Below are 15,399 nucleotides of genomic sequence, written 5' to 3'. Positions count from 1 at the left end.
TTTTCCCATTAAAGCAGAAGGTGGTAAATTACATGGATTCAGAAGCTATTTTTCAGAGAGAATTTATTAACCTTGCAGTCTAATATTACAAATGAGATTAAGCAGTCAAAAATTAATAAAACCAGGAAAATTAAGTAAAACAAGAGGCATGAGCCTGAGATATGAATAAACCCATGATTCTGAAATGACAGGAGGAAAAGAAACCCTCTCAAACCTCAGGATTTTTATCATTACTTCAGTACAAGCTGATGATACGAGCAGCTATGAACATGATGTAGGTGGCTCAAGAAAGCACCACAAGATCTAATTCCAGCAAATATACACACCCAGTGTACAAGACACTGGAGAGATACCCTCTGAAATACCACATAATTTCTAGATTTTCATACTCCAAAGATTAATTCAACCTAGAAAAAACTGCACACAAAGGTGCTAAGAGGAAGAATCATACAGCAGAGACCAATTTTTCTTAAAGAAAGCTAAGAGTGTCTTTGCCTTAGCTGCAAAACAAAACAAAGATGTCATCACTGTTTCCAAAAGCATAGTAGAGAACATCAGGAAAGTAAAACAAATAAACATTTACTGAATGGCCATAAAATAGCCACAAGCAAGTTAGAACATGAAAATTATAGTGAATTTTTAGTCATCACAGATCAATAGGCTGAAACACACTTTGGAAGTGCAGCAAAAGGAGAAGCACCTTTGAGTGGTGAGAACCACTCACAGGTTTCCAAATGAAGTTCCAGAAACTTGCAGTCCTGAAAAATGTAGTGGAATGCTGTAGCAGGGAATTGGATGTGACCACCCATTAAATGATCTCTACTGATGATTTCTACTCTTATGCCCTTATACTGGGTGAGAGATCTACACACAGTTTGGTTTCAGCCATCAGCAGCATCCACTCCACAACATTCCTCCAGTACATCTCCAGAGATGTATCAGACTGACATGGCTACACACTGTGACCTCCTTGGATGCACAAAGCCTCTGTGAAATGCAAGCACCAGAGTGAGTTCACTGACTTAGAGCGATCAGGAGAGGAAATGAGAACCTCTGCAAGAAGAAACCTAAGTACAAGAGGCCAAAAGCAGCCTGTTTGCTTATTTGAGCAGTTTTTAGCTAAGAGGTTACACTATTTTCATTTCCATATGTGGCTTATCAAAATAACATTTAGAAAGACTGAGTTTTATTTAATGTCTTTTCATCAGCTAGTAACTTAAGTGCAGATGCAGGGCAGGGGTGGGGATGATTTTGACAGCAGAGCAGCCATCAGAACACAGACAGTCCCAACAGCAGCACCTTTTCCTCACAGGCACCTCCAGATCCACAGAGGACACAGCCCAGCGCTCTCTGTGGACATCATGCTTCAGTGATGGGACCCAAACATGCCTTTTTTCAGAATTCCAAGCATTAGCCCACTCTCAGAAATGTTCTTCTGTCAGCTTGAAAACCATTTAGAGCTGCACAAAACCCACTGATCCGTTACAGCTTAGAAATGTTTTAGTTCAGAAATGTTATGGTAATTGGGAGAAGACAAAAAAGTCTTCCTAAGATCAAGTTAATCTGTTTTATTTTAGAGAGGTTTGCAGACAATTAGCATTACTGCTTTTCTTGTGCCCTCATTTTTTCTCCCTGATAAAAAGTGTCTCTTCAATACTAACAGTTGAATGTAAATTTTCATTATACACATATTTAAATGAATCTATTTACTGAAAGTAACATGTCCTTCAAGCAAAGGGATATGTCTACGGGTGTAACATGCAAGAAAAGCACATTTTCCAAAACACAGTAACTTCAAAAGCAGAAAGGGGGCATATAACATATTCTTAAAGTGGTGAACTCTAACTGAACACATTCCCCTCTTTACAGAGAGTCTTAAATTCATACCTTCTTCTGTTTTCTGTTTTACATTACAGCCTCATAGTTCAGATTTGAAGAGTACAGTAGGTCTAGCATGCAAATTGCTACTGAACCATAGTTAATTAATTAAAAATTTACACATACCTTTCTCTTCCTCAGTAACCACTTTATCCATCGCATAGTCCACATCAAAAATGTATCGGTAGAAGCAGAGCTGAGTGTACAGGGCCTTGTCAGAATACTGCAATGTAAGAAGACAGCAATTAAAAACCCAACCCAAAAGTATGTCTCTTGCACTCATTTCTAAGTCCACTATTAAAAAATGATATTTTCTATTTGGGTTTCTTCCAACAATTTATATGTTCTATTCATGTCAGCTTTTGGAATTATTATTAGAATTATGCTACAAAGTGTCCTTACTATACCTCTACACTTTTCTCACAATTTACACCAAACACTTACATGAATTAACTATAAGTTCTTGTAAGTTCTTACAGAAACCTAAAATACATTTATCCATTCTTATAGATACACATAACACAATGATGCCTTAGCAAGAAAATGGAAATTATAAGAATGACGAGACAAAGGAATAATTTTGGTTCTTCAGTATATATTGTACAATACAATGAACTAAGAAAAAAAAAGGAAGTCTATTTTTTTAATGAATACAGGTGTTTGTCTGTATTCCCCTCCTCCCACTCCAGCTGTGGTTCTGTAATTTGGGAATGTCTCACCCAAATAAGAACAAGTGCATATACACCTTTACAGCTGCATCATCACCTTGCTGTACACATCTGTGAAGGCTACTGCATGTTAGTAATCACACATGTAGTTCAAAATTCTGCAGATGTGTACCTGTAGAATATGCTACTCAATTAAATGGTCTGAAGGCCAGTTATGTCAAGCCTCTCTGCTATTCCTCTAGTTCCAAAGGGCACACCTGGATGCTCTCCTATCACTGCCACTGTTCTGTGCTCCAGAAATTGCTTGAATAGACATGAGATCCATCTAGGCCACGCTACAATTAAAACCTTTCAAGTTCATCTCCTGCACTTTTGTTCCATATAATGACATTCCCCTCCCTGATGTTTAAGATACTGAATTTTAGATATTGGCCAACAATGGTTCGAGGGGTTGTTCATTACAAAGAATAAGATCATTTTAACAGCATCAAATTTGGAAGCAGTGTCAATTTTAATGTATTTTGTGCAGAGATAGACATACACAAACTCTCAAAGATTTTCTTGATGAGCTATAAAACATAGGATGTGGTTAAACCAACAGAAAACTGCCACGGAGCATATCACTAAGAATGATCCTGAAAATGCAGTGGAAGAGCAACTGGTAAACTATTTCTGCTTAAGGGAATTGTACTTTAACTTAGCTTTTCAGTCTTCTGCCCATTCAAGCCAAGTTTTGCTTCTACATTCAGCTAATTTTACACTTCTATTGACATGCAATAAGTATCTATAACTATTAAGCAAGTCATGTTGAGACATCTGACAACTATTACTACTGCCTAGTTATTTTTTATATATTTTAACAGTATAGTTTTTTTCCACTTCATGTGAACCTATTTTAAAAAAAGACACACAGAAGCATATTTTATTCCTTATTAGCTATTCTACGATATGCATCATCATTATACTATTATACACCAGTTATTTTTAGTAAATCCTGATTACTGCTTCCTGAAGAAGAAAAAAGGAGGACGACAGCGATTAAGTTATTTGTTTAGTTTTTTAGATTCAGCTGTAATTGCTGGTACACATCTCCCTGACTGCACACATGAAGCAGGTTGAATAGAACACTGAAATTACCTCCTTCATAATAGTTTGTTTTGATAATGTATTGTGTGTCGAGATGATGAGAAACAGTTGCTGTCAATTTGATTAGCCATTATATTTTTATGTTAATTGCCATTATTGGGTCCATTCTGTTTAGTGTCACCATAGAAGCCATACAATGTTAGCATAAATAACAAATTGGAGTAAATTAGGAAGATATATTTTTGCCAATTCATTTTAATTGCCCCTCAGTCCTTCCGTCGGTTAACGCAGCTGTTGACCCATAATAAGCACTAGGTCAATATAGCTGCTTGTCAATTCAGAAATGCAAAGTGCTGTGTTGCTGGTAATGGATATACAACAACCTTTGCCAGCCAACTGAAGCAAACGAATGACAACTCACACGAAAGAATAAAGCATCAGCTATAGAGTTTCGTGACCTGATATTAGTAGGCAGGCTAATTGAAAGTCACTGCTTAAATGGATAAAGAAAGTACAAAAATCAGTATGTAAAAATGTATACATGCACACATAGGCAGATATATATACACACACACCATATTTCTTTTATTGATAATGTCCTAGTATCTCCTTCCCTTTAGCTTCCTGTATCCTACACTTAGTAACTGGTAAAAAACAAAACGTTTCAAGATTTTAATGCAATTAAGTATTAATATCATAGCATATTTATGAATACAAGGACAAGGCACCTTAAATTTGAAAGGACTTTAAGAACTATTTATATCACAATTTCTTACATTTTCTTAATTTCTGACAACCTGTAGGTTTAAAAAAGGGAAAAAAATCCCAATGCCTAAAACTCTGAACCCAAATAATATTTAATTTTAATGGCGACCCCAGCATTACAGGAAGAACTGGAGCTAAATTTGTATCACCATTTATGCATTCTTTCTTCCTAGGAAAGACTGAATGGTGAGCACATGAAAATAAAACTTTATTTCGAAGTCTTTATTTACTCCATGATGTTTGATTTCTTTATTTCCTTAAGAACTAACTTCTGCAGGTAAGTCTGCTTCTTTCAGAGCTTCCACTCAAGGAAAGAACATTTTGTTCTTTTCATGCAACCAAACTATTTTTTTTAAATTGCATTTAAAACCACAATCAACAGATGAAGGAACAAAAGGTATATATTTTTCATTCACAGTTATTCACTTCTTTGACAGAAAAATTAGGCTTCTAATATAAAAATAACAGATGCATTAAAAATAAACCATTGTGTTTAGCCAACAAAATATTAATTTAAATCTAGGTTTGAAATGGTTGTAGAACTGTTTCCTGTAGCATCATGAGGCCAACTGCAAATCTCCAACTGCCTTCCCAGGAAGAATTTAAGATTACACAAGATTACGCAGCAGGAAAACGATGGCATCTTAGAAGACCTGGTGAATTATGAAGCAAATTTTCCCATGACTAAGCATAAAGCACTCGGTCATGAAAAGAAAATTATCTTGTTCAGCTACCACACACACCAGACGACGTCCACCAGGGCACACATAAGGAAAGGAGAATTCCCAGGAGCTCCTGAAGGACAGTGGTGCCTCCACACGCGGCCAAGTCCACCCTGCTCAAACACAACATCTGGTTCAGCATCTGCCCTGACCCTGCAGCTGCTTGTGTTTGAACAAGGCACTGGGCTGAAGGGTAGCACCATCTCTTCTCCTGTCTCACAAATGGAAAGAGAGAGTAAAAAAACAGCCAGTGTCCACCTTTCCTCCTCTTTTTTAGAACTGCAAAAGCTCAACTTCCAGAAATTAAAGGGCCCTGGAAAGACTTAACCATTGGCTGCCATCTTCCTACCCTAAACACAGGGCAGTTTTGAGGAGAAATTAAGATGCACAATCTCCAATCTCTCACCAGCTTTTCTGTTATTTAGGAAGTTTGATGGCATTAAGGTGTTGAAATTAGAAAGCTTCTCCTTCAATGCTGGTTAGTTAAAATTACATTCCAAGGAACCTCACGGTCCTTCCTTCTGTTAAGAGGGCACCCGAGAGGGAACCACATCAGCCTTTAAAACCCACTCACTACTGAAGGCCAGGACAGCAACCTACAGAAATGAGGTAAGAAAAGAAATCAGGAAAAGAAAAAGGGAAAGACAGAAGGAAAAGCTGATGGAAACTCACAACAGCAAGGCAGCAGAAGACTGAACTAGTGATTCTAGTGCTGATGTTTTACTCATCTGGATGCAGTGCTATTCCACAAAACACCTTTTAACCAGCACACAAAACCTCCATATCTTGAAAGCATTCATTTAAACAGGTCAGGCAACTAAACATCCTTATTTAGAATAATTTTAGAACCATGGAACAGTTTGGGCCGGCAAGAATCTTAAATATCATCTAATTTCACTTCCCCTGCCATGGGCAGGGACAGCTTCCACTAGACTGCTTCCACAAGGTTGCTCAAAGCCCCATCCAACCTGGCCTGCAACACTTCCAAGGGATGGGGGATCCACAGCTTCCCTGGACAGCCTGTTCCACTGCCTACAACCCTCACAGTAAAGAATTTCCTCAGAATACCTAATCTAAATATACCCTCTGCTAAAATTGTTCCCCCTTGTCCTGTCATTACCTGCATGAAACCTCACTGTGAATTCCTGCATTAACCAAATACATGATGGTCAATGCTTCTTCAAAACTCTTTACTCATATTACTCTGCAGTCTTTCATTTATTCTCTGGCATCTCCCAAATTCTTACACTTCTCTATAGTCCCACCACACTCAAAACCCTTTAAGTCTTTTCTGCATCCTCACTTTTTCTGCCCTTCTGCCTTCTTCTGCACCTGACTCTCTCCCATTTCTTCAAGTCCTCCCTATGGTGCATTCTTTGTTTACTGTTGTGTCAACCTATGCTTTTAAGGATGATAAAGGCAGTAAGAAATTAAATAAAATCCACAAAAAAAAAAAATCCACCATTTAGTTTGCTAACTCTAATAGACTGCTTTGCAAAAGAGATAATTTCCACAGGCTACAGAAGTTATTTGTATTACTTCAATTAATTATAATACAAAACAGTGGCACCACTTCATTAATCAGCTGCTTGAGAGAGTTACTTTTGTGAAAAGCCTTTTTGATAATTTTGATTAAAAAGAATAGTGGCTCTTACTACTGCGGTATGATTCAGTATGTCCATCAAACAAATCCTTAATATTTTAAAAACAGGAAAGAAATAAAAGAAAACAGAAAAGAAGTCTCTTGGCAGAAAAATGTGTCTTAGGAACTCTTTCAAGGCTTAGATGTAATGGAGCAAAACGTACAGGAAATACTTCAGTGCTTTGAGAGGCATTTCCTCCCCTCCCCCCCTTAGAAAGATGCAGTAATTAAAACCTAATTATTATCTTCATTTTAAACAAAACCTAAAGTGAATACCAATTAATAACAACATACTAATGAGCATCTGCTGTGATGAAATTGAATATGAATGTGCTGCAAATTTCGGGTAATTTATTTTTTCGGGGAAGTGCCACTGGTCTCAATCCACTGCTAGAAGATTGTACAGACTGCACACATCTTCCATCATGTCTCTTATGTGCAGCAATTTTTTATTTTTCAAAAAAAAGGACATACTTCAACTTTGTGGATGTTTATATATCCAAATGCTATCCATGCTAAAATGATTTCAGGGCAATCAACTACTGTGTCATGTTTAACACACCTCACATGTTCTTTTAGCAAAGCCAGGGCAGTTGCATTGCACACAACCCCTATTCACCAGCAGATTCTGAAGGCAGATGCTCCTGCATGGCAAGAGCTCACAAAATGTGAATTCATGTTACACTAAACACTCAATGTGTGTGCTCCTTGCCTCATGCTGATGTACACTGAAGTCTGGTCTTCTTGTGCACCACAAAGTCTGGTTAAAACACAGTGCTGGTCTAAGCCAAACAGGCTGAAATAAAGTGCACACCACTTTCACTCAATTCATTAAAAACAAGAGAAGTTTGGTCACCATCTTTCCTGACAGAAGCCTTGGAAATAAAGTATATAGAGAGGGGTTGTGTGTATGTGGTTTCCTTCTTAACCGTCCTAACTATCTACCTGTTCAATCAATATTGGGTTTTTTTTAGTGATTTTGACTCACAAAGTCCACTAAAGTAGTAAAAGAAAACTGAAATGGGCACAGTAGGATTTAGATGTGATGAAATTTCCCCTAGCAGTTATGCTAACATGGACTGTATGACAAAAGAAGAGATCTTTACATTGTACATGTACATGTACAATGAAGAGGGGAAAAAGCCCAGCAGAAGACTGGACACTTTTATATTACAAGATTTTTTTTTCCGTTAAGTAATTGAAATGAAAAGAGCTTTTCCTGTTTTAAATCCTGTCTAGCAATTAATGAGAACATTAAAAGCCCTGCTCCTCTCTTCCTTGGAGAGATGTTGCTTTTGAAACAAAAGACTGCATGTCATCTATGGTTAACAAACAGTTTCTCATTTTAATGGGATGCAACCCTCTCCCCCAATGTTGATCTTGTGTGTGCACTACAGCTCATCTAAACATGTACTAAACCACACCCAACTCACTCACCCAGCCAAAATCACCTCTTTTCTAATCTGGCAGAACACTAACCCCCAAATTCTACTGCATCCTTGTGTGGTGAACAGCTGGCACAAGGTGCAACAGAAAACTGCATGGTAGCTGATGTGACCAAACCAAAATAGCTGCTGCTATTAAGGGAAGACAGGATTTTTCCTGCTTTTAGCTTTGGGCTTGAGTTCTGCCTTGCACCCAGCACTCAAACTCATTTGAGCAGCACAATTATCACACCTGGCAGTGAAACACAAGTCTTAAGTAAGAATCACTCTTTTTCTGATGTGTGGGAATCACTTGCCTCACATACCTTCAGTATACACTTGTCATTGCAAGTGTTCTTCACTTGGAAGTTTTCAGCATCAATATGTTTATGACTAACTTTTCATATTACTAATATTTAATACAATTATACATGACACAAGCACATAAAACTTGTGACTGAGCCTTTAACAAGACCAGACACTATCTGCTGTGAAGGATCTTTTTTGGTAAGAACATTATAACAGCAATTAATGACTAACAGCAATGACTAATTGTTGGATGAAGCTCTGCGCAGCCTGGTTTAGTGGGAGGTGTCCTTGCCTAAGGCAGAGGGGTTGACAGTGGATGATCTTTCTTATGTTGTTCTAAAGGCTCTGAACATACACAAAACAGACACAGTGGCCAACCACTGATTTACACCTGTAATCTTACGTTTCTGGTCAAAGATACTTGTCATTGTTAATGACAGTGGAATAGGAGAAGAAGGTACAGCAGCTGGGTTTATCAAATAATTCAAGACTTTGCATTCTAAATCAGATGAGCAAAATACATTTTTAAAAATTAACTTGATCTATAATCTGGCTCACAGATCTGGAGAGCCTCTAGAATATCCATGTTCTCCTCTGAAAGCAGTGCCATTGTTTAACTGAGGAATTTGCAGACTCATCAGTCTCAATATCCATCCTACATTGATGCACTTTTGGATAGGGATTGTACAGAAATTCTCAAAGGTTAAGGTTTGAGGTTTTCCAAGCCGAACCAAACAAATGAGCTTTACTGGACATCTAATGAAAGACAGATATGGCTCTGGAACCTGACTGACCCAGCAGCACAAACAAGCAAAACTAGAAAACTGCATTTAACCAGAAGCATGGAACATTACTCTGGAGAATCACCACATGATCCCCAAATCAACTGTATTTTAAGAGCCTCTGATCAAGAATATTTGCACACTTCAAATAAATTTCTGCTTGAAATAAGCAGCACATAGATATTACCCTGTAACATACCCTCTTCTTGGTATACAAGACAAATGTAATTTTAAAAACCCCAAGCACTTTCAAAGTCAGTAATCCATTGATGGATTTCTGGAATTACTTAACCCTTGATAATCTGGGATAAAAAGAAGTTAACAAAAAAGGCTTGATGAAACAGAACTGCAAACCACCTCTGTAAAGCAAAGTTGTCATTTTGCTCTGGAGACAAAGCACCATGGCCAAGTATTCCCCAGCTAGCTTAAGTGTTACAGAACAAGGTAGCACAGCTCCAGAGCTCTGTCTCATGCTAGAGAATGGATGGATTTTATTATGGATGTTTTATTCTAGAGAATGGATGGATCTACTCACTGAAGAGCACTCAACTGCAGTTAACTATAGGTCATCTGCTTATTCAAAAGAGGAAAAATAAACACATGTGTAAGACCTCTCATCACTGAACAGAATTCTTTTAACTTTCAAGTAATTTCATGTATTTCCATTAAAAAATTGTAAAACCATAGCACTCTAACAAATAAGAACTGAACTGTAAACATCCAGGAAACTTACCTCAAAAAAGAACTACTACACTTGAAAGAAACACTCAGGACTCTGCTGAGCTGCAATCTGCATACAAGACCCCTGTCCTTACTCATGGAGAATGTAGTACAATCCCTTGCTCAGGACCCACACCTCTCACAGCTGGAAAAAAAATCAAGTGGGGCCCAACCCAGAAGATTATATGAAAACACCTTAGGAGGAGTAAATTCTGCCCATAGGGAAGGAATCTGCTTAAGTTACCTCTCAGACCAGAACCACAAACCAACCATCTTTCAGCCAGAGCCCTGCCCCATGGCAAAGAGAGAGAGGCCATTACCAGAGGTCTCCTGAAGGTCTCTGCAGAGAAGGTACAGAGCTGCTTTTTACCATTTTATGCAACCTGCTGATATGTTCAAGAATGTTGTGTATTGCCAAGGATGAGCAAAATACCCCTCATTATCTTTTCTGAGGCACATTTTGAGTCTTCTGTCTGCTTGCAAAAACAGAGCGTGCTATCCCTGATGTTACCCATGGCTTCCTGCAGCTGAACAACGGAAAAAGTTGGTAGAACAAGTGCTGCCCTCACATTCTAGGCTGCAGCAGAAGTACCAAATTATAATCTGGAAGTAAGATATTTCTGTTTACATAAATTAGTTTACTCTAGCTCAGTACTTGCAACCTTATTTTTATTTACTTTTTTTAGAAATAAAGTTCTTCCTCACTGATGGATACACTTTACACAAACATTTGGCACTTGTCAGCTATCTAGAAGCATACACTGTAAAAGTGCAACCTGTGTAAGCAATTTGCCTTATACATATTTATCTAAATTAGAATTTCATTAAGAAATGGGTAATGTTGCATGTCTTTTCCACAAAATAATTAATATTTGTGAAAGCCTTTTTAGCAGAATCTTGATTATCATTCAACAAGCACAAGTAAATAATTTTAAAATGGTTTATTATTAAATAAACAACACTATAAACAGGCTAGATATACAAGCAAATAAGCTTGTCTAAATACGTTTTAGATGTAAAATAATGCATGTGAAAACAAAAGAAAAAGTATCACTTAGAGTAAGGGAATTTAAAAAAACTGCTTTGGATTACAGCATTCCTATTTTCCAAGACTTCAGGAGTTGACTCCCTAAATTCTAGGTATGACAAGAGAGTAAAAAGTTTGAAAAGAGAGGTCTTCACCTTCAACTACTATATTAACTGAGGAATTTGCACTTTTTAACAAACTATTATTTGAGCTCAAGTAGTTAAATAACTGGAAGCAAGGTTTGATCTGATGTCTCTGGAGCACCTCCTTAGACTTTAACAGAATGGCTCTACTGCATGCTAAAGGACAGTAATGTCACACAGATGACAAAGTACAGGACAGCATCTTTTCTGCTAAGATCAGTTGCGCACAAAGACACATCTCAGTGACTTATGAAGTAACTTTAGCAGCTACTCAAGGGTCAAAATCAATCAACACCTTAGGTACCAGACAACTCCACTGAGATCCCAGCTACTCCTCCCACATGTAGTCAATGTGATGGAGGATTTATTCCCCACACACTATTCTTTCCAGGTAAAATTTATGTTATTTTCAATCTTCTTCTCCATAACTCAAAATTGATTTCTCAGCACCATAACCAGCATTGCCATCAGTGCATGAACTAATTGTGATACATTTTAGTTTTTAATGCCATCTTCTCTACACACATCTCTGGCATTGCCTACCAGTCTAAGAAGGTTCTGGGTAGCACATGTTTCATCAGATAATGCATGTTTAAAACTGATTGCCCCCACTGTTAAGTTTTTAGACCACTTTGAGAAAAAGCCATGGATTCTGTCCTGTTCTGCACCCTTCAATTGGCAAATCCAAACATGAAGAGAAAGACACCAATCCTAAGATTACCCACAAGGGAAGAGTGTAAGTCCACCTAAGAACAAGGCAAGAATTAAAAACTTTTAGGTTTTTACTTTTACACTTTTTATCCTGGAACATAAACACACCCTATTGACTAATAGAATAAAAAGTATAGTCAAAAGTGTTCTGAAGATTAATGTTTCCCACAGGGGTAAGAATTAAGTTTGGAGGTTTTTTGCCCTGGATGTACACATCTATCTGGGCAGAACTATCTGGTTGTATTAGGAGTTTTGGATGTTCACAGTCAGCAAGTGAAGAAATCTTAAATTTAATCTTTCAAACTTTACAACAAACTCCTACAAATAACAGACAGGAAAACTGCATGCTCTTTCTCAGCCCTGGCACCAAAACACTAAAGCAGGTCAGGTATTTCTTTAAAATGGAACTATGTTATTTCACCAAATACAAATCATACTATTTTACCAAATACAAAGGAAGACAGAAAGTAATTTGTGTGGTTCCAAACTGGCAAAGCAAGAAGTCTCATGATAAGAGGGCTTCCAGGCAAAAGTCTGTAGGAAGCTCAGGAGCAGTGTCCAAGTGAGTGTGAGCCTCGCAGGAAAACCATGCATCTACTTCACAACACTTCTGAGTAAATTCTGACCTACAAGCTGCAATGTGGTATAGTTATTATTTGACTTAGTACCTCCAAGTGCAAGGGATATTTTGTCTACAGGACAGAAAAAAAGCAGCTGGCTATGACTGGAAGAGAAAGAACATCCCAGTTTGGCAGCAGTCCACCTGTCTGAGTAACATTTTTTTTATGATTGTTAGAATTTTCTCATTAGACTACTACTCTTTGTCACAGAGGAGCAGTTTAACAATTTAGAACAGCAGCATTTAATTAGAAAGATACTTCACCTTTTTGATGATAGTAAGCAAAATTTTCCTAAGAAGTTCAACATATCCAACAAGAAATAGTATCAAATGCTTCAAATATTGGACTCTGTCCCACAAGAAAAGTTAAAACATGTAATAAAAAAAATTACAACATCTGAGCATCTGCAACTTGAGAAGCTTCAATGAGAAGTACAACAGTACAAGACAAACACTCTCACCATAAAGAAACAATCGTAAGAGTTAAGAAGTGTTACCAGCAACTTCTCCCTCCATTCTAGTGATCACACAGAACATACAGGTACTTGCAGTACAAAACTATGTAACCATTCAAGTGTGCTTCAACAGTGAGAATCCATAGCAAATGATAAATTGAGAAAGGAAAGAGTATGGATCCCAAGTGTACAAAGTCAAGTAGCTCCCTCACAGGACTTCCTCTCCTCTTCCCCAAGCCTGTGACTGCAGCTACAGCCCTGCTCTAACAAGACAACCCATAAAAACAGGAGAGAGGGAAACAGAATTTCATTAATTGGACAGACACTTCAGAAAGTTTTCAGTAAGAACAAGCGACATCTGAACTTGAATGTCAGTCAGATGGTTTTCGATCACGGTGCAACGCTCATAAAAACATTTGCTAAACCTGGATAGCTCAGATGAAACTGTTGTATTGCTCTTGGAAATGCTCATTTCCACTCAAAGAGGTGAACTTCACCAGATACAACACTCCTAACAGAAGAAGCTGATGTCTACCAAAACTCTACAGACAAAAGGAGAAACTGGAGACTTTGTCACATATTGCCAACATTGGCATTAGAATAAACATCACCACCATTTACCTCCATACCCACAAAAAAGCAGCCCAGTCACAACAGAATACAGGTTAATTTTTCTAGCAACCTATAAAATTGTTTGTAAAGATTCACTCCTCCTCATCTAAGTAACTTATTTGCACCCACAATCTCTGCACACTGAATTTCACCCTCTGAGCAACACCTTATTTTTCATCAGACACCAAACAGGCCCATCTTGAGACTGCACAGTGACGTTCTTTGCCTCTTTGGGAATACACAATTTTAGATGCCAGCTAAATCTGCTTGTGAAAGACGAAAAGGAGAGAGAGAAGCTAGATTTCAGTAATCCTAAAAAGCAGCTAAGCAGGCTGCCTGTCATGGTATGTAGTTTAGGGAAATTCATAACTGATCCAACAGAATAAAAGCATTACTAGGCATGATACTAGCTCTCCCTGGAGCTTCTCTTTCACACACCTCTTCGAGGGTTCATGCTGCAGCAGGGACCCTCAGGAGAACTCAGGTTGCTGTCATCACAGTACTCAGTGCACAGCCATTTTGGCCATTTCACTCTCAAATGCATCTCCAAATCTTTCCCATTTAAAAAAGAAGTGTCTTATACCATATAAAAAGCTTGTAGAAGGCAAAACACAAGGAATCTCACAGGGAACATAAATTATGAATAATTAAGACATGTAAATTGTTAAGCTAGTTAAGTTGTATTTCTGAGATTTAAAAAACAGCCAAATGAAAAAATCAACCTGAAATTTAGGACCAGGGAAAATACTCATAAATGCAAGCAATAAAAATGTCAATCATGTAATTTTAAATTACAGTGAGGCTGGAAAAAAGTGACCATATCCTCTAGAGTATCATGCAGCACCCCAGTGCCCAAATTACAGGGAATAAAATAATGAGCAAGGAAGAGGACATTCCATTTCAGTAAAGAAAGAACAGACTGCCCAGAGAAGGTGCTCCTAGAGGATTTAGTAACAATACTCTAAAAAAGTAAATTGAAAAATGTATTTAGAAAAAGTAAACTGAAAAACTTCTGGCTGAGAAAAAGTTAGATTGCCTAATTAGCCATCTTTATAAGCTAGACAGAACCACAGGAGCACCTAATAAAATACACTTACTGCAAATCATTGCTATTGTTCTATACTCTTATAACTTTATCCTTACAAAGTTATGATTTTAACATTGTTATTCTTAAATCTTATATAATTAAAAGCTCACTTCAATCCTGCACAGCAAGGCAGCTGATTTCCACAGGTATGGCAAGTCTGACACACAAACAGCAGCCTGCTCACGTTGAGACTGGGTCTGTAACACACATCAGGGCAGGTGAGAGTGCACCTGAACCAATACCAAAAGAATTCTTCAGAAATACCACAGTTCCCCTTCAGCTCTCCACAAGAGAAGTCTTTAGGACTTTTCAGCTTCATGATAAAACCAAGACTGTTGCTAGTAAGGGTGCATAGATGTCAAGGACAATATAGCCAAATATAGCCACCGCTGGGAAAGTTTAGTATTACCCTCAATCTTACAGCTTTTACAGCAGACACTTTTTTTCACTGTCTTTTCATTACAGCCTTTCATCTTTATTCACCAAATTTATATATCCCACTCAATTTTATCTTCATTCCACTGTATAATTCTGCAATGGAAATTGTCTCTTGAAAGGATGTCATCTTTAATACATTGTTTCTTCACAAGGCTTCAAGACTGTATTATCTACATTAGGTAATCAATAACTTTTTGTTCAGTGATACACTGAATGTATTCAGTCCAGAACTGTCAATTCTCTTGTTAAGCTTTACACAAGTACAAGGGAAAACTGCAAGCTCAATTTTTTAATTTTTTTTTTTTCAAAAG

The 15,399-nt window shown here is 37.6% G+C and overlaps 1 protein-coding gene across 1 annotated transcript in view; it reads right to left on the bottom strand.

Moving 5' to 3' along the window:
* The window catches only part of POLA1 (DNA polymerase alpha 1, catalytic subunit), a 182,393-nt gene that overhangs the window by 39,306 nt on the left and 127,688 nt on the right, over positions 1–15,399 (bottom strand). Inside the window, 1 exon segment of the mRNA XM_031060204.1 lies at positions 2,005–2,101. Within this exon segment, the coding sequence (XP_030916064.1) occupies positions 2,005–2,101 (97 nt within the window).

This window comes from Geospiza fortis, unplaced genomic scaffold (genome assembly GCF_000277835.1).
Source record: "Geospiza fortis unplaced genomic scaffold, GeoFor_1.0 scaffold161, whole genome shotgun sequence".
NCBI lineage: Eukaryota > Metazoa > Chordata > Aves > Passeriformes > Thraupidae > Geospiza > Geospiza fortis.
The sequence above is the reverse complement of the archived record's forward strand: the minus strand, read 5'-3'. Positions and strand labels throughout refer to the sequence as shown.